Source organism: Ochotona curzoniae, unplaced genomic scaffold (assembly GCF_017591425.1).
Source record: "Ochotona curzoniae isolate NIBS_2020 unplaced genomic scaffold, NIBS_Ocur_1.0 scaffold_4701, whole genome shotgun sequence".
Taxonomy (NCBI): domain Eukaryota; kingdom Metazoa; phylum Chordata; class Mammalia; order Lagomorpha; family Ochotonidae; genus Ochotona; species Ochotona curzoniae.
This window is the reverse complement of record NW_024467122.1, coordinates 24,159,513-24,177,715: the sequence shown is the minus strand read 5'-3', so window position 1 is coordinate 24,177,715 and position 18,203 is coordinate 24,159,513. Positions and strand designations below refer to the sequence as shown.

At 38.3% G+C, this 18,203-nt stretch overlaps 1 protein-coding gene across 2 annotated transcripts; it reads left to right on the top strand.

Annotated features, from left to right (window-relative positions):
* The first annotated feature begins 2,014 nt into the window (after nucleotides 1-2,014).
* Nucleotides 2,015-12,033, top strand: CUNH14orf28 (chromosome unknown C14orf28 homolog). Of its 2 annotated transcripts, XM_040969460.1 has the most exons (5): nucleotides 2,015-2,294; nucleotides 4,919-5,443; nucleotides 7,286-7,375; nucleotides 8,453-8,587; nucleotides 10,187-12,033. In XM_040969460.1, the coding sequence occupies exons 2-5, from the start codon at nucleotides 4,920-4,922 to the stop codon at nucleotides 10,368-10,370; spliced, it is 933 nt and encodes a 310-aa protein (XP_040825394.1). In that variant the 5' UTR covers nucleotides 2,015-2,294; nucleotide 4,919; the 3' UTR covers nucleotides 10,371-12,033. The 2 variants fall into 2 exon arrangements, with proteins under 2 accessions (XP_040825394.1, XP_040825395.1); XM_040969461.1 differs by lacking the exon at nucleotides 8,453-8,587 and having other exon boundaries at nucleotides 2,021-2,294; nucleotides 10,187-10,626.
* The last annotated feature ends 6,170 nt before the right edge of the window (nucleotides 12,034-18,203 follow it).

Here is an 18,203-nt window from a genome sequence, read left to right as displayed (position 1 = left end):
TGTGAAGAGATGTGAAGAGGCAGGAATGCTTACACTCTCCTGAAGGCAATGTAAAATTACATCACCACTCTGGAAAATAACACACAAATGTCTCAAAACGTTATAGACCTACTACGTGACCCAGCCATTCCAATTTTAAATATTTAGCAAAGGAATGCTCTATCTATACAAAGAATTGCACAGAAATGTCCATAGCATTTTTATGATGAACTGTTCAAAACTAGACATTGTGCAATATCCATCTGCTGCCCAAATGTCCATTAATAAATGAACAACTTGTAGTATGAACATGGAATGGGAATAAAGGAATGAATTATTAGTATTCAAAGGAGGGATAAGTTTCAAAACAATTATATTGAATGAAACAAACAGACCTTAAAGAAAAAGCCTGTCATGCCTTTTACACAAAACTTAAAAAAAAAAAAAACACTAAGCAATTGCTTATGTGTAGGTGTAGGAAGTGTGAAAATAATTCACTCGGTCACAGTGATAGCTTCAAGGGGGGTGTGCATATTCCAAAATTCATCAGACTCTACACTGTAGGTATGTTCTATACACTGAATGCCCATAATACTTGAACGGTATCCTAAAAAAAGCAAACAAACAAATATAACAAAAACAAAAGCAACCTGCTTCTCCATATCACAGTTCGAGAAATAAAAAAGGAAACATGATGGAAATCTCACTTCATGGTTCAGTGGGGTGTGTGAATTACCCAGGAATGGAGGGAATCCACTCTGGCTTTGCTTACTAAACCTCTGCAGTGTTCAACGAACCATCCTGCCAGCCAGAAATGGGGTGTGTCAGGGGGGCGAAGGCGGGGGAGATAGCCTAATCACTGTAAGATGAAATTACATCCTGGGAGAGATTTTTTAATTAATTGCACAATTCATAATTGAAAACCTTTTAAAAGTGCTTTTCAATTTGTAGGACAGCTAAGTATACTGCATGAAAATCCAAACATAATAGTTCCCTTAATTTCTTAGAACCTCAGCTTCCTCCTAAGGAGGGGGGTGAGAGCAAGATAGTAAACAGGCGGGAATTTCCAGTTATTTGTGGGTCAAGCCATCTTTCTTCTCCCAGTGCCCTGAAGGATAGCTGCCTGTTCCCTTCTCAACAGCAGGAAATCCACTGCTCCTCAGCCTCACTGCTCCAGCACCTGTTTCCTGGGGACAGGTCCATGAAGGTCCCCGCTATAGCCCTGATTACCCACAAGAAGGGTCAAGGAAGCAGCCAACCTCCCCTTGGCTTGAGAGCCACACGGCTGGCCTGGGCTGGTTTGCCCGCTCTGCAAGCGGTGTATTCACTGGTAGGATGAGGAAAATGTCAACAGTTATCTTTATTTCTAACTGTGAGTGAAGACAGTTTTCCAGAGTGGCCTGTGTGCAGTCATGGAAAAGGGGTTGTGAGCCCACGAAAGTTAGCGTTAGGCAACCCTATCTTCCATTTCCAGTTCTGTCATTCGCTGTGTGGAACATTAATGTCAAAAAATTGTTGCTTGTCTACAATGGGGCTAAAGCTATCTACTTTGAAAGGAAAAAAAAAAAAGGCTTTCATTACCTTAAACACTAAAATTGTCATTTTATATATCAACTGAACTTTTTCTTAAGGAATTTTGAATATCAAGAGACCAAGTCAAAATATCAAAACCTTGACTAACTTCTAGGCTTTCTTCTCTTGAGTTACTAATTTTGGAAACCCGACCTAATAAAGTAAGCTAACATCAAGTGAAAGTCCTAGAAATAATACACACCTTAAAGTACAATCTAGTTTGTCAATAAAACTCCATCTCCGTGAAAAGCCCACTTCCGGCTACCCCGCCAGCCTGCTCCTCACCAGGGAACGCCACGCCTACCCGCGAGGTCCCGCCCTCCCGCACCTGATGCTGGCTCCCATTGGGCAGCTCTGAACTCTGTAGACACACGCACGTTTGGCCTGGACGTCTTTGCGCCTGCGCACCAGCGCCGTGAGGCGGCTGGAAACCCGTCCCGAGGGGGAGGGGGGCGGAGGTCAGGCCGAACCTTCCTCCGTAATAAGAAGCGACGCAGCCCCGCGGTCCTGGCTCCGAGGGGCCGGTGGGAAAGGTCCTGGGCGCTGGAGCTGCTGTGGCTCCCGCCGCGGCGGGTGCGATGGAGGCCGTGCCGGAGCCCAGTACTCAGGCCGGGGGAGGACGAGCCAGCCCGCGGTGCTGGTAGATGAGGCGGCGGAGGTGGCGGTGTCAGCCCGGGCTCTCCATGAGCAAGCGGCGGCGGCGACGGGTGCGGCGGCACCGGCGGTTATCGGTCCCCGGGGAGGTACGAGGAGACGGCTTCCAGTCAGCGCCCAGCCGGTGCGGTCCGACCTGCCCCGCGTGTGCCTGCGATCCCAGCTGCGGGTCTCCCCGGCTGTCGGGCGCCCGCCCCGCGGTGCGGGACCCGGCCTGGCCCGGCCGGGTGGGCGTGGTCGGGACGCAGGGGCCAGCGGAGCGTGCCCACCGCGCGCCCCCGGGTACCTGCCCCGAAGCCCCGCGGCGCCCCGCTGGGCAGTATTTCGGGGGATGGTTGGAGAGGTGACCCTTAGGACCGCGCTGCCTTTATACAGTCCGGCCTTGAATGCCTGGGGCAGGTGGTGTGGTCCTCAAGGCCAGCCCTGGGTTCAGATTGGAAATGACCGCTAAGGAAAGGTGTAGTTTTACTGAGAAACTAGAAGGTGGGGGAGTTTTTCAGGTTTACTTAAACTGGAAGACCTGTTGGGGCAGGAGGAAAAAAGCCAGAGAATACATTATCTAATATTTCCATTAATTACGGTGCCTAATATAACAATCTTCAACTATGTGAACACTTGAGAAAGCTTTAAGTCAATTTCTTTGCAGCCTGCTCTCCATCTTTCTCCTTTCAGACCTTTTTTTTTTTTTTAACATTTTTATTATAATTTACTTTGGAGCAGATCCAAATAATGTGTAAATATGGCCTCTAGTTCTTCCAATCCCCGTTTCATTTTTTTTTTTAACCTAGAAAAAGACTAAAGTTTACTTTCCTATCATGTGATCCACTTCTCATATTGTAACTACTGCTTTTCGGAGCTAGAAGTAGTTACTGTTTATGCCAATTTGAGGAAAAATGCATCAAGATTTAACATTTCCTTCCCAAAGCATTCTTTAGGATCCTGAACCTGAAGTTTGAAACAATCCTAAGGCTTGCTGTGAAGTTCATTAAAAATTAAGCAGCTGTGAAAGCTGGAGAAAGGTCTTCTCATTTGTGAAGTGTTTTGGAAATCTCTGTACAGGCAACATGTTGGTTTCTATTAAGAGTTACTGTTTTCTTGGGCTTCAGATTTGCCACACCCTCTGATTCCTAAGTGGTTGACTAAAGACAACATGTCAGCCAACTATATATAAACATCTACAGACTAAATATAGCTTTGAATATTTTAGAGTCCACAGACTCTCCTAGCTGGAAATAATACTTTATGCATGTCTGGTCAGCATAATGCAAAACTGAATTTGTAGTCTGTAGGCACGGGTAAATGGTTTGCAACTCAATTTTTCACAAAAACCACAAACGACTGTGGTATTGAGTACTAGGCTCATGTCACATTTGAAATGTGACTGACATAAAACTGACTTCATTTCTGATTTCTTTAAATTAAAAAAAATACTTTTCTATAAATGTTTAACGTATTTGAAAACCGTGATGTTTTTAGTTAGATATTTGTTTTTCCTAAGTGAAGTGGGGCAATTTTTTCAATACAATTTCAGCAGGTTTTTAAAAAATTTGTGATGCATAACATGAACGTGCTACAAAAATGTTCATTGAGCTCTGCCATGGGCTTTTTAAAAAGCCTGAAGGAAGATAGCGCCAATTTAAAAAGACACTTTAAAGTCACTCCCAAAAGATGAAGAAGGGAAAATTTAGATAAACGGATACATAGATAGATCAGCTTCTGAATCAGATCTTCATAGCATGGCCTCTGTACTTAAATTAATTAGGATATCTAACACATTCTAAATTGCAGGTAAAAATTTCAAAGTAAATAGAAATTCTAGCCATGCTAGTGTTCGCTTCTCATGATTAGCCCCCATTTGTCTTATGCTAGACCCAGTCTATCAATAGCAATGAGTGAAATTACTGTTTGAAAGGTTTATTTTATTGCAAAGGCAGATGTACAAAGAGGAGGGACAGAGACCAAAAAATTTTCTATCCCCTGGTTCACTTCCCAAGGGACCACAATGGCTAGTGCTGAGCTGATCCAAAGCAGGGAGCCTCTTCTAGGTCTCCTATGTGTAGGGTTCCAAAGCATTTGGCCAACCTCCACTGTTTTTCCAGGCCACAAGCAGGGAGCAGGAAGGCAAGTGGGGCAGCCAAGACATGAACTGTTGCCCATATAGGATGCTGGTGCTTGCAGGGAGAGGGTTTGCCCACTGAGCCACTATGCCAGCCCAACTATGTAGTTCTTTCATTACAGAGACACATATGGATTATATTTACATAAAGACCAAGTGACAATGACTGTGTAACTCAACTAAGGACCCTATTATTTCAGTTTCCTACGAAGGACGACCTGTATTAGTAAGAAAGTGAAGCACAGGTTGTATTTTGGAGGAAAGAAGAGATTTACACTGGAATACATATAAACAGTTTGTGTCTTTAGGTAATTTAAACTTTGTTTTCATTTAGCATTTTTTTGATCACGGAGTTTTCCTATGTAACAGATAAAACATGTAACATGGTTTTACACCTAAGAAATGGCTATGCTGTACCTAAGAAAAAAGGATCATTTTTTAAAGATCTTTTTCATATTGTCTGCAAAATAGCACATTTTGTTTTCTAACAATGGGAAACCATCTAATTAAATTTAACTTGGATGTTTAGGTAGACTAGTGTTCAGTTGAACACATCTTATGCTTTTTCATGTTATAATTTGAATTTTTAAAATGCAGGATGAAGACACTGTTTGAAGAGATCAAAGCATCAATTAGAAATAATTATAACCAAGATCGATCATTTTGGAGGCCTGTTCTTCCTTGGGGAGGTGTTTTTACTATCAAAGCTGGCCGCAAAGCAGTATCCTGTACACCACTGTATGTTGAAATAAGACTGAAAAATACCTGCACCATAGATGGATTTCTGATGTTGTTGTATGTCATTCTGAATGAAAATGAAAATTTCCCCAGGGAACTCTCTCTTCATCTCGGTAGAGAGTTTGTAGACTGTTTTCTTCACTTAATGGACACCTACAGCTTTACAACTGTGAAGCTACTTTGGATTTGGGACAAGATGGAAAAACAGCAATACAAATCTGAAGTTCACAAAGCATCATTAATAATTGATTTATTTGGGAATGAGCATGATAACTTTACCAAAAATCTGGAAAACCTTATGTCTACCATTCAAGAGAGTTACTGTTCCAACTGGCGATGCCCAACTCGAGTGCAAGAAGATCAGCAGCGCACAATCAACATAAAGTAAGTTGATCTAATCTGTGTTTTGTCACTTTTCAAAAATTAATTTTGTTTTAGATATGTGTTCACATAAAAACTGTATAGCCAAGGTATTAAAGTACAGAGAGAGCCTGTGTAATTATGGATAAAGCAACCACACAAATACAGGACTCCATTGTAAGTCTCCTAAAGAAAATACTACCATTTATTACATCTAAGTATTTTAGAATTACCTTATAAAAAATCAACTGATAATTTTTTACTGTTTTTTACTTATTAATGCAATAAATAAATAAGGATTTATTTATTTTTATTGGGAAGGCAGATTTACAGAGAGAAGGAGAGAAAGCTGTCTGTCTGCTAGTTCACTCCGCTAATCTCTGCAGTGGCCAGAACTAAGCTACCTGAAGCCAGGGGCCAGGAATTTTTTTCTGGTTATCCCACAGGGTACAGGGTCTCAAGGACTTGAGCTTCTCTCTTTTGCTTTCCCAGGCCATGAGTAGGGAGCTGAATTGTAAGTGGAGAAGCTGGGACACAAACCAGGGCCATATATGGGATGCTAGCATTTGTAGGTAGAGGATTAGCCTGTTGAACTACCATGCCTACCTCTCCCCGTTAGCTTTTTCAGTATCAAAATAATCAATTATTTAATATATAGTTTTTTTAATAACTTGTGTATATGACTTCTTGTGTCACAAATTTAAACTCTTAGAACACTTAACTGTTTTGCTCCTTGAATAGAAGTGTCTGTTGGCAAGGCTAACTCCACATTCCACGTAAACAAGATGAAAAACACTTCCGTGTCATGGCTAGGGAATGATTATAGACCCAAAACCTAAACATAGCATCTCACCCTTGAATAAGGGTGCAAATGCGAAAAGCTTTTACACTGACATGAAAGGTGCTGAGAGCTGGCTGTTTTTGGCTTTCAGAAAGAAGCAGTCCACCAGGCTGGTACATAACAGGGAGGAAGGCCAAATTGGTAAGCCTGAGTGGAGAGCTGGGAAGCAATAAGGCCCCCAGGGAACAGAGCTGGAAGAGGATCATTGCTAGTGGAAGAAAAACAGACACGAAAGTGTTGTGTCAGAAACAGTATTTGGTCCTACGGTTCAGGAAAGCTGTCCAATACTTGAAGATTATTCCTATTGAGGAATGTCAATTGCACAACTCTAATTTATTTAAATCCTAGTTTTTGTAAATAATACTTCTATTTTCTTGTACAATTACCATGTTGATTCTGAAGTTTCTTATCACTGGAAAAAGTTGTTTTACTGTTGAAAAAGAGACTGGAAATTTTCACAAATTAATCTTGTTTTTTAGAACCTATTGTCTTTCAGTTTGTTATGCTAACATCTTACATTTTTGGTATTTTGCTTTTCTCTTACTTTATAAGTTATTTTTCATCGTACTCTAAAACCTAAAGCTGTTGTGTATTTTTTTAATCTTGAGTTGAAAACATTTAACAATTGCTGGCAGACATTTTAAATGGATCGGGTAAGTGAAGCCAAGGTTTTGACTTGGAGTTAGAGCTGAGCAGCTGCTGTCCTTATTCTGGATCTTGCATTCTACGTGCCAGGCCAGACTGCTGCTATTCAAACCTCTCACTTCTTAAAATTAAAGTAGCAACGTGGGCATATTCAGAATCAGTTTACAGAATATGTTAGTGTTTATTGGAAAGCTTTGGATGTTGATGTTCAACTGATTTGTAAGCTATCTGCAAGACATACAAAAATGGCTAGCAAAAGTTGTTCCTGATATACTTGGTTTTGCTAATAATTGATTGATCAGTATGATTTGTTGTCCTATTGATATATTGATCTGTAACATGTTGATGCAGTTCTTACATTCATTTTATGATTATTATAGTCCTCCCCAAGAAATTCCACATGGAAACTTAATACGACTGGCTGTAGATGAACTATTCTGTTCCAAGATTGAACTGTGTGAAGAGCGTGGGTGAGTATTGATAGGCACGTAAGATGAAAGCATTACTGTTTTGTTTATAAGGAAACCTGTACTAATGTGCCTTTTGAAGTTAATACATTACCAAATACCAACTGATAAGAATCTGGGAAACCAAACACGTTGAATCTCCTTAACACATCTTACATTGTGTTAATTGCTATCAAATATCACTACTTAGAATATGATATTACAGATAATTGATAAGTATGAAGCAAATGCCTTTTCTTTTTTTTTCCCACTGCTGAGTAGGTACAATAAAACCTTGGTTAACCGGAACCCAGCTAATCAGGACCCTCAATTAACTGGATTTATTTCTTCATTCCTCATTTAGGAGAAAGAGGCAAATGACAACCGAAAAAATTAACATATTAAAAAAAAGTTCGGAGGGACAAAATCAGTTTATCCCAAACCCTTAGCAATTTCTGTGTTTGCATTGTTGTACAATGAGAATAAAAATAAATGTATAGCTAATTATTCACAAAAGAGAAATACAAAAAATTACATTCAGTTAATTATCCCTAAGTCCAGAGAGTAAACTAATGTATTTTAGCAACCAATGCTGAAATTAATCATTTTTTATTAACTTAGTTTGATCAGTGATATTAGTCAGAATACTGTGCTCTGAGTATTCCGGTTAATCGAGATTTTACTGTAAATTTGTTATATTCTGGTACATATAGTTAATATCTAACAACACTCAGAAACCAGAATTTGTTTCATCCTTTAAAAAGATCTTAATGGCAAAGGAAGCAATTAGTCTTTATTTTTCTCTTGATTGCTAAGAGAAAGATGTGTCTACAAATAAAAGCCAACTCATGCTTTTATAATCCTAGATAGAAATAGCTAGCTTTTTCTGGAGTTTTAAAAATCCAGTTCAAGTATAAAGCACACAGCCTGTAAACTTCTGGCAATAGATGTAACACATAAGGTAATAAGCAGCTACCTGTTACTCATACTTATCCCACATCATTACATTTACTAGACATTAAAATAATAGACATAACTACAAGTGTTAAGAGGCAGCATTGTCCTGTATATAATAATGTTTATGCCTATTTTCTATTTTAGTTGTGGTGGCTTAAGAGAATTTGCCCAGCGAATTTTCTGTCACGGGGCACCCCCTTTTGTTGTCTTAAATATGCAGCACTGGAAATCTGAAGATCTGGCATATGTACCCTATTACTTGGATCTATCTGATCACAAGTAGGTGTTACTTTTATGTATTCAGAATAAGATCAGAATCTATTACAGAAAGGCAATGCCTAACTGTGCATGGTGATGACATATGTGGATGATAGTGTAGATAGAATTGGGTTTAAATCAAGTTTTATATCCTTGGGAGCAATAACCTAACTAGCTTACACATCAGTTTTCTTATCTATAAAGGAGAGATGACATTATCTACCTGGTGTCATTATTATATGAGGCTTTACTAAGATCAAACATGCTAAGTGCTTAGGCCAATGCCTGATATATCCTAGATACATGTTAAATAGTCACAAATCATTGTTCATGGTGAGGCATTTGGCACAGCAAACCAAGCCACTGCTCGTTCCACAGTGGAGTGCTGTGATCAGATCATGTCCCGTCACCACTTCTGATCCAGCTTCCTGCTAGTGTACATCCTGGGAGGCAGCAGATGATGGCTCAGGTACTTGGGTCCCTGCCACCGCATGGGAGATCTGGACGGAGTTCCAGGCTGTGGAGGGTATTTGGGAAGTGAACCAGCAGAAGGAAGATTTCTCTCTGTGTGCATGTGTGAGTGTACGTCAGCCTTTGAAATAAATAAATGTAAATAAATAAATTTGAAAAAAATGCATGGCTGAAAATTTTTTTTAAATACCACTTATGGGACCAGTGTTGTGGCATGGTAAGTAGGTGCTGCTAGTGATGCCAGCATCCCATATGACCACCAGTGTTAGACCTGACTGCTCCACCTCCAATTTAGCTACCTGCTAATGCACACAGAAAGGCAGTAGAGGATGGTCCAAGTATTTGGACTCATGAAACCCCACGAGAGACCTGAAAGAAGCTCTGGGTTTCCTAGCTATGCCCCATCACATCCCCAACCATTCCACCATTTGGGGATTAAGCCAGCAGATGGACTATCTATCTATCCGTAACTCTGCTTTTTAAATAAATAAAAACAAATCTTTAAAAAATTGGTACTTCTAGCTAATAGTATATAGGTCATCAGTTAACAAAATGTTATTTGTCATAAATAAAAATACAAATCAGAAGGTCAAAGGTTCTTTTAACTTTCTGGCTTTTTAGGCAATTGTATATGTTTTTTCTTGGTTTTAATAGGAGTGAGTTAATCTGTTGAAATAGGTTTATTTATCTAATGAAAAGCAGAGTTAGACAGGGAGAGAGGAGAAAGAATCGACTAGTTCACACCACCAATGATTGCAATGGCCAGGACTGGACTAAACTAAAGCCAGGATCCTGGAACCCTATCTGGGGCTCCCACCTGGGTTGCAGGAGTTCAAGTACTTAGGCCATCTTTTCATGCTTTCCCAAGTCAGTAACAGGGAGCTGGATCACAAATAAACCTAGCAGGAGGTAGTTTAACCTGCTCTATTAACAATGCCTGCCCCAAGGTAGTTTTTTTTTTTTAATTCTTAAATTATATCAATATGTATAAACATTGTACTCAAATTACCAATTATAGTACATGATTTATAGAGATGAAGATTTGTCAGGGGATAGAATGCTAATCGTTTTACTCCTTTGCTAAAAATTTAAGGAATGTCTCTCTTAAAAAATATAATTTCCCACTGCACTTTGTCATCTAATTTGCAGATATTTATTGGAAGGCGCAACATTATTTAACAAAGATGAACATCATTATTCTGCAGCTTTCCAGATTGATGGACATTGGATGCATTATGATGGCCTCAGAAATGTGAATTTAATTTTGTTAAATAAACCCCCAGAGTTTCTCCTCTTGTCATCATTGGTTTATATTCGAGCAACAGAGAAATAAATATAGACTGATGCTAAATTAAATTGTTTTCCCTCCTACCCATGCTCCTCCAGATCTGAAGGGCTTTTATTTTATGTACACTTGGTATCCAAGGAAATAGTTTAACTATACTAGTTTCAGAGCTGTATTTTCCAGTGTTTGGCTCCGGGAAAAAAAATTATATAGAGGATCTATGCAAAAATATTTGTATTTCTTTTTTATATAACCTGGGTTATTTTTATATAAACATATTTTATGTTAATAAAATATATCTTGTGGCCTTTGTATTTTTATTTATGTGTACCTCAGAGATTTTTACAGTTTTGTTGTAAAGTCTAAGGAATACTGTATCATTTTTCTTTTTGGATTTCCAAGTAAAACATGTTAAATGTCAGTATTTCAGTTTATATAAATTTTAATAGTTCAAAAGTATCTTTCTTTACCCTACCTCACTATTAACCAAAGTGCACTACTGGATTTAGTATGGATTTGAATGTACAACCTATAGATGGCCTAGCCTATTTTACTTGTTGATTTACCTAATTCTTCCCTTCAGCAATTTTTAAAATTATTTGATAAAGTTATTTTGTGGACTTAAACTGTTTCACTAAGGTGGCAAATTTAACTACTTCCTAAGGTATTACAAACCTGCCAGTGAAGTGTTAATTAAGCTTTCTAACTTAATATTATGAATAAATTATGTAACTATCCTAAATATGTAACTCATGCATAAATTTAATCTCTAATGAGCATTTTGCAGGTAAGGCAGCTATAAAGACGTTAGGTAACTGGATGTTTACTACTGTTGGACTAACAGTAGAAATGTATGCTTAATGCAGGTGTAAGAGGAAAATGGATTCAAGGATATATTTCTTTTTATATTTTATATATACACACAAAAGAAGTACTAAATTTTTGGAGTAACATCTGCTGTGTATCTTGTAGTTAGTAATTGAGAGCCCTGATTTGCAAAGTAAGTAGTTTTATAGTTACCAAAATGCTGGGTTTTTTTTAAAAAAAAAAAAAACACCTTAAGACAGCTCTTCCTTTTGCAATTTAAGGGAAAAAAAATAGATTCTGAAGGGAAACTGATTTTTGAAATATATCACTATATTTTAGTGTTTATATTTCAATTAAGTAGTCTGCTTTAGATTTTTAATTAAAATTAAGTGCAATATTAGAGAAACTTCATAACAATACATTTCACTGCCATATACCAAATTGCTAAAATCTCATTCAAGGTGCCATGTTGAGATTACTGTATCAGAGAATGGATAAATGTGGGTGAAATGTTGCTGGGAATGCATCTCTTTTTGTAAATACTACGGAAGTTTCTTTTTTACATAAGATCAAAAAATATTTTACAGAAAATATTAATATTTCACCAAGGATGTGTTTTATCTAGTTCTCCACATGTGTTAAACTTTTCTTGGGACATATTAACTGCATGAATTAAAATGTACAAAAACTATAAATATTAGCATACAAAAAAAAAGACTGTTCTTAAGAGAATTATTCCGAATGAAGATTTATTCTTTTCAGAATCATGCTTTATTTGGGAATAATATTAGTTTTATCGCAAATAATGACTCACCTACCTCACAGGGTTGTTGTGAGGATTAAGATGTTTGTTAAAATCTTGACTACCTTGAACATGCTAATAAAAACCATTTTTTCTACCTTTTTTTGATGTACGGGCAAGGTTTCCAGATTTTCTGTTGCGCTACTGAACTAACTGGAAAAGTTTTTCAGGCAAAAAGTCACACACTAATGTATTTAATGTATAATGGGATTAACTATACTTTCTTAATCCCAGATACTTACAGTTTAATGAAATGAGATAGTTTATAATTGTGATAATATTTAACCAGTTATTATCACCTGCTGACCTTTGAAAAGACCAAGAAGAGTTAACCAAGCTAAATTACAAAGCAGGAAGGTGAGGATATGAAAAATTCTTTATAACCGACACAGAAAAATGAGAAAACTCTGAAGGACAAAAGATAGGAGAGAATTAACAAAATTCTTATACCTACCACAAACCGCTACTAGGCGAAAACAGCTGAAACTTTGGCCATACTCACGAAGACTAAGAATAAATCCATGGAGGGATCACTAACTTGGTTCACTTCAGTGAAGAAAATTGTTGGTCTCCATCAGCTACAAAGAAACAGTATTTCTTCAAAGTAGCTTTTCATTTATGCATGCTTTAGTTTGGTTTAATGTCTGACTCATTATCACTAGATCTGGTTCATTGATAGAGGAAAAAAATTAAGCCTGAAATTTTGCTTCCCATAGGCAGGCTTACAGGGATAAAGGCTGTATTTATTTTTTCTTATAGTGTAAAGAAACAAGCAAATTAAGCAAGAAGTATTATGACTGTATACAAGAAGTATAAGCTGTACATGCCAGGGTTATGAACAACTGAGTTTTATAATTAAATAACAATTTTGTTTAACTAATGCAACTTAAGTTGGCAGAAGTAAGCAATTCATGTAAAATTACTATAATTAGTATTACTAAACTATGGCCAAAGCAAACATTTATGTTCTTATCTTTATTAATGTTTTAGTGTTTGAAGTCAGCATCAAATTTAGCCCTGCAATTCTGTGCGGGTTTTAAAGTTCATGTTATTAAGACTCTCATCTATAGGTCTTAAACTTCTCGCCTGCCAGGGTTTCCTAGATCCTCTCCACATGGCTTAGGGCTCAAACACTGGGCAAGTGGAGAGCCTCTTCACTTGCTGCAGTTTGAATAATGTCTTCTTCAAAATTCATGTTGGATTTAATCCCTATGGTGGTAGAATGGAAATATGAAGCCTTCAGGGAGATTGTTAAGGTGCATTTAGTGAAGAGCTTGAGTGAATGTGTGCTACCCTCTGTCCTCTGATCTTGAACTGTATGAGAATGCAAGGCATGATAATTACCAGTCTCAAAGGTTACACAGAAGCATAAGTGGCTTCAGGTCCTCCCTTAACCTAAAATTTAATCTGATCCCCTGGAAATATCAACTTTTTCTCTGAGAAAATTGATGAAGAGAAAGAGAGGGAGCCCATTCTAGCTCAATGACTCCTTCAATATGGTACCTCCTTCAATATGAGCGGGTAGATTATTTCCTAATATGGTGTTTTTTAAAGGATCAAGAATATCACTTAAAAGTGAAAAAAAAAAAAAATGAGCCTCACTGGACCTCAGCACGTGGAACAGAAAAGAAGCTTTAGCAGACTAACTAGACAAGTTAACTATGGTAGAAGTAGAAACTTGCTACGCTGTGTGACTTTTATTTCTATTACTTGGTTCCTCTTTAAGTTTTGTGAAGCCTCATCTTTCTAGAATGATTGTAAAATATGTAAATTGTTAAGTATTGGGAGTGGGTACAGGAAATAGTAGAGATCATCCATCATTTCTCAGCCCAGTGGTGATCACTAGACCATGCCAAGAATTTTTTTCGGAAACAGCCTGGGGCTGTTATGGTGACTTCTTGGGCCAATCATCTGCCTGCAGCATGCCAGTTCTAATCCTAGCTGTTCCGCTTTCAATCTGCTAATGGTCCAAGTCTGTAAGACCCTCACCCCCTTGGGAAGCCCAGAAGTTCCTGGTTCAGCTTCGAACCAGCCCAGCTCTCTGACCTTTGTGGCCATTTGAGGAGTGAACCTGCAGATGGAAGATATCTCTGTCCCTCTGTCCTCTCTAACCTTTTAAAGTAAAAATAAGTAAATGTTTTTAAAAAGAAACTCCCGCATGGTTCTGTAGGACTGAAGAGAACTAAGAACCAAGGAGTGGGGGGGCTTGACAGGAAAAGTCTGTACTCCTGGAGGTTGCCTGGGTGATGACAGAGTACCTGAGAAAACTCCAAGAGGTCAGTGAGACTCAGACAATCTTGCTGCAGCCAACTAGGCAGTCATTTCCCACCTGGAAACTTGCCTTCAGAAACAGTTTCATTTTCTCAAACATCAAAAACCTAACAGTTTATGAAGATCTCATCCCCTTAAAATATCTGTATCTCATATCCCAGATGCTAGAGTTGGGAAGCAAGACTCTAATAGTATAAATTATCCCAAAGCACATATAGTTTTTCCTTATGGCTATCAATCTGACATGGAAATAAAATGAATAAAATACACTGAAGTAAAGTGATTATAGCTCACTATATAAAGGACAAGAAGATACAGTCACCAGCATAAAGAAAGGAAATGGAAATGCTAATTATCTTACTTCATCAGTTTATGTTGCATACATATACTACATTGCATTTAGTATTATATTGGCATATTGTTTTTAATCCCATAAGATGTTGAATGTATTAGCTGGCTGAAGGACTTTTCACAGAGAAAGTATCTTCCCCTCCCTACCCCCACAAACAGCTGTACATAACTGATATATAGGAACTTTAAAACAAGAGAAAAGAATGTGAAGAAGAAGGGAACATGTCAGGAGAGCTGAGTTGGTCAAGAGATTAGGTTGACCCTTGGAGGAAACGGCAGCTAGCTGGGAAAATCTTTACCCAAGTCAGCTAACATTTTATCAGGCATACTTTCTCTACTGTTATTAATGCTTACTTACTGAGCATCTACTATTTGCATTTTCTAATAAATGTAATTGCCCGAGAAGAAAGTTCATGACTATAGGAGGGATGATGAGTAAATCCAGGATGGCTCTACAGAGGGAAGTACTGTGACAGAATTGGCACCTGAAGTTTTGTGAGTTTGTGAAAAGGGCAACTCCAGACAACCACTGTGAAGTCTTTGAAATAGGCTTTACAAGTTGAAGCCTAGCCTTCCTGGGGAATATTTATAGAAGAAATAGATTATAGATTATTCAGCTTGTAAGTTCAAGGACAATTATAAGGTTCTGTTACTTCTGATTCTACCCCAAAGTCAAACCACTTTTAGTTTCCATTAGAATGTCATAAACCTCACAAGTAAAAGAATTTGGCAGGGGAAGAGGGGGAGGGGAACTGGCACCATGGGTTAACAAGCTAATCCTCCACCTGCAAGCGTTGGCATCCCTTCTAGGTGCTAGTTGATGTCTTAGATACTCCACTTCCCATTCAGCTACTTGCTTGTGGCCTGGGCAGGCAGCAGAGGGTGGCCCAAGTTCTTGGGACCCTGAACCCATGTGGGAGACTCCAAAGACCTGGAAGAAGCTCCTGGCTTCTAGCTCCTAAGTTTGGATCATCTCTGGCCACTTGGGGAGTGAACCAGAGGATGAAAGATCTTTCTCTCTGTCCTCTCTGTAAACCTACTTTTCCAATAAAAATAAATCTTAGGGGAAAAAAAAAGAATCCCAAACATTCAAATAAAAATTGCATCTAGAATAACCCATAAAAGCAATAATAATGTCAAAATGTCTATTTTTGATAAAGGGGAAGAGGAAAATAAGAGGGTCACTTGGAATGACCCATCTTTAAATACTGGACTTCTAGAGGGACTGTCTTGGTTCTTGCTTTGTTCTTAGTGGGCACTGAGTAGGAGACACTCCTTAGTATGAAATGCAGAGTACCTACAGAGAAAGAACCATAACCTAAACTTTGTGGCTATAAAGTAGCAGCCACATTTGTTAATTTTGGTGAGGCACATCTAATGTTCCTTCTGTTCTCTAACATACCTACACTCAAAGATTGGAGAAAACATAGAGCTATGACGCCTTTCTAAAAACCAGCTGTACCCTTCCTTAGCACACAGCATCCCAGGTAAAATACTGGTAAGATGACTCCGAGTTTCTTCACCTGCTTCCTCCCAAATTGTTATGGAATCCTTCTCTGTTTCTCCATCTTTTTGAAAAAGCCTAGAAATCCAGGTCCTTAACAAGTTTATTGAACTGCCAGAAGTTCAAATCAGACATATTTTCTGACACAAGGCAATGGAAAGTATGTACATTAACTATGCTGGCCAAAATAAAATAATACATCTAATGAAGAGTCTATATCTACAGTTTCTAGGAAACTTGAAAAGTGTTAGAAATACCCTAAGATGGCTCCAGTGTGATTGGATATTAAATATTAAATATTACAAAGGCATTTTTTGAGTGTGACTACATCACCAGGACTTACAGAAAGTATTTTTAGTGTCTATCAGAGATACAACCTCTAGAGTTACTAACTAGCCACATCACATCCTGTCTGGGATTTTCAAAAACAAAAATGCTTGTGAAGGGATGAAGTAGGATTAGAAAAATAAGTTTAGTAGTTGAAGCTATGTGATGAATATGCAGAGATTACATTTCTATTAAAAAAAATAAGAGAAGCACATATAAAAACTTACTAGATCCTAACACCATGTCTTCACCACAGGACCTAACACTGACTTTTTAGCCTTGGGTACTGGAACTGCAATAGAAGGGCTTTTTTATATCTGCTGGATGCAAAAATAAGAATCATTCCATTCCAGTATGGCTGTTATAATCTATCCATCATAGAATTTTCAAATTAAGTGTTGGAATTTCCATCTTCATTACTGTTCCAAACAAGACAACCATCTAGTAATTTTGTGAAACAATTCAGGAAGCATAAATGGAGCTTTGCCAGAGTAACACTTTCTTCTGTGCCACTCTCTGATGTTTTCTATTTCTCAAATAGACTGTAGGAGTTTAACTTATATTACATCTGTTCACCAGAACTTGCAGCAAGTCTTGCACTAGTTTCACCTAACTGCCGACACATTTTGCACAGTGACTTCTGAGTAACAGAGCTATCTGTGCCTATACGTGCCTTAGAAAAAATATAGAACTGGGCCTGGCACAGTGGCCTATCGGTTAAATCCTAACCTTGCACGTGCTGGGGTCCCATAAGGGTACCGGTTCTAATCCCGGCAGCCCCACTTCCTATCCAGCTCCCTCCTGGGGCCTGGGAAAGCAGTCAAGGATGGCCCAAAGCCTTGGGACCCTGCAGCCATGTAGGAGACCCGGAAGAGCTCCTGGCTCCTGGCTTTGGATTGGCACAGTTCCAGGTGTTGCAGTCACTTGGGGAGTGAATCATCAGATTGAAGCTCTTCCTTTCTGTCTCTCCTCCTCTCTATAGATATCTAATTTTGCAATAAAAATAAAATGAATCTTTGAAAATAAAACCTAAAGAGTCAGCCAGGAAATCTTGATTTTAGTATTTCACCATGCATTACTTTCAAAATGCACATTTATGTAGTTTTTCATTTGCAACACCTTGCATATACATTTGTACTTCATGTATTTACATATATTTATTCAAAATTTTTCATCTTTCTCAGGATATCTGTAAAATCCCAACTTCAATTCCAAGTAGTATGTTGGCTAAAAGAAAACCCACTCAAGGCAACTGCTTGTAATCCATAATCTGACACCAAATATTGTGGGAATTAACATACTCATTGTCAGGAATATGTACTGGGAAAGTGGCTGATAAATTAACATGGTACCAGAAAGTTGCTCCTACTAATGAAAATCAAGATTGAACCCATTCAGGTGTGTTCATTTACAACTTCTGAGTGATAGCATCTGGATCTCAATGGCTTTGTTTATAATCCTTTCTCCAGGACTGCTAGCTTCTTGATTCTGCTCATAAAGTAATGAAATCTTTGAAAACACTGCCCTGTCTGTTCAAGTAAACCTTTTCTAAAAAGCTGGCTAGAGAATCTGAAAGGACAGACACCTGGGAATGCAATGAGTTCACTGAGTGAACTTTTGTGCCTGCTTTGTTAATGCATGTTTCTTTAATAAATGTCTGACCTTGTGAATTTGGCCTGAGATGTGTTTTCAATATAACACTGGTGATGAAGACGTGAAGGAGTGGCCATCCCACACCCATTACAACTTCTTTTTTTAAAGTTTGTTTAAAAGAGAGACACACACTCCTCTCCACAGAGCTCTCATCCCCTGGCCCAGC

Excerpts from the sequence above, each read along its gene's own strand:
- CUNH14orf28 (XM_040969460.1), top strand. The coding sequence starts at position 4,920 with ATGAAGACACTGTTTGAAGAGATCAAAGCATCAATTAGAAATAATTAT. Across the intron at positions 5,444-7,285 it reads CAGCGCACAATCAACATAAA|TCCTCCCCAAGAAATTCCAC; the intron begins GTAAGTTGATCT and ends TGATTATTATAG. Across the intron at positions 7,376-8,452 it reads GAACTGTGTGAAGAGCGTGG|TTGTGGTGGCTTAAGAGAAT; the intron begins GTGAGTATTGAT and ends TTTCTATTTTAG.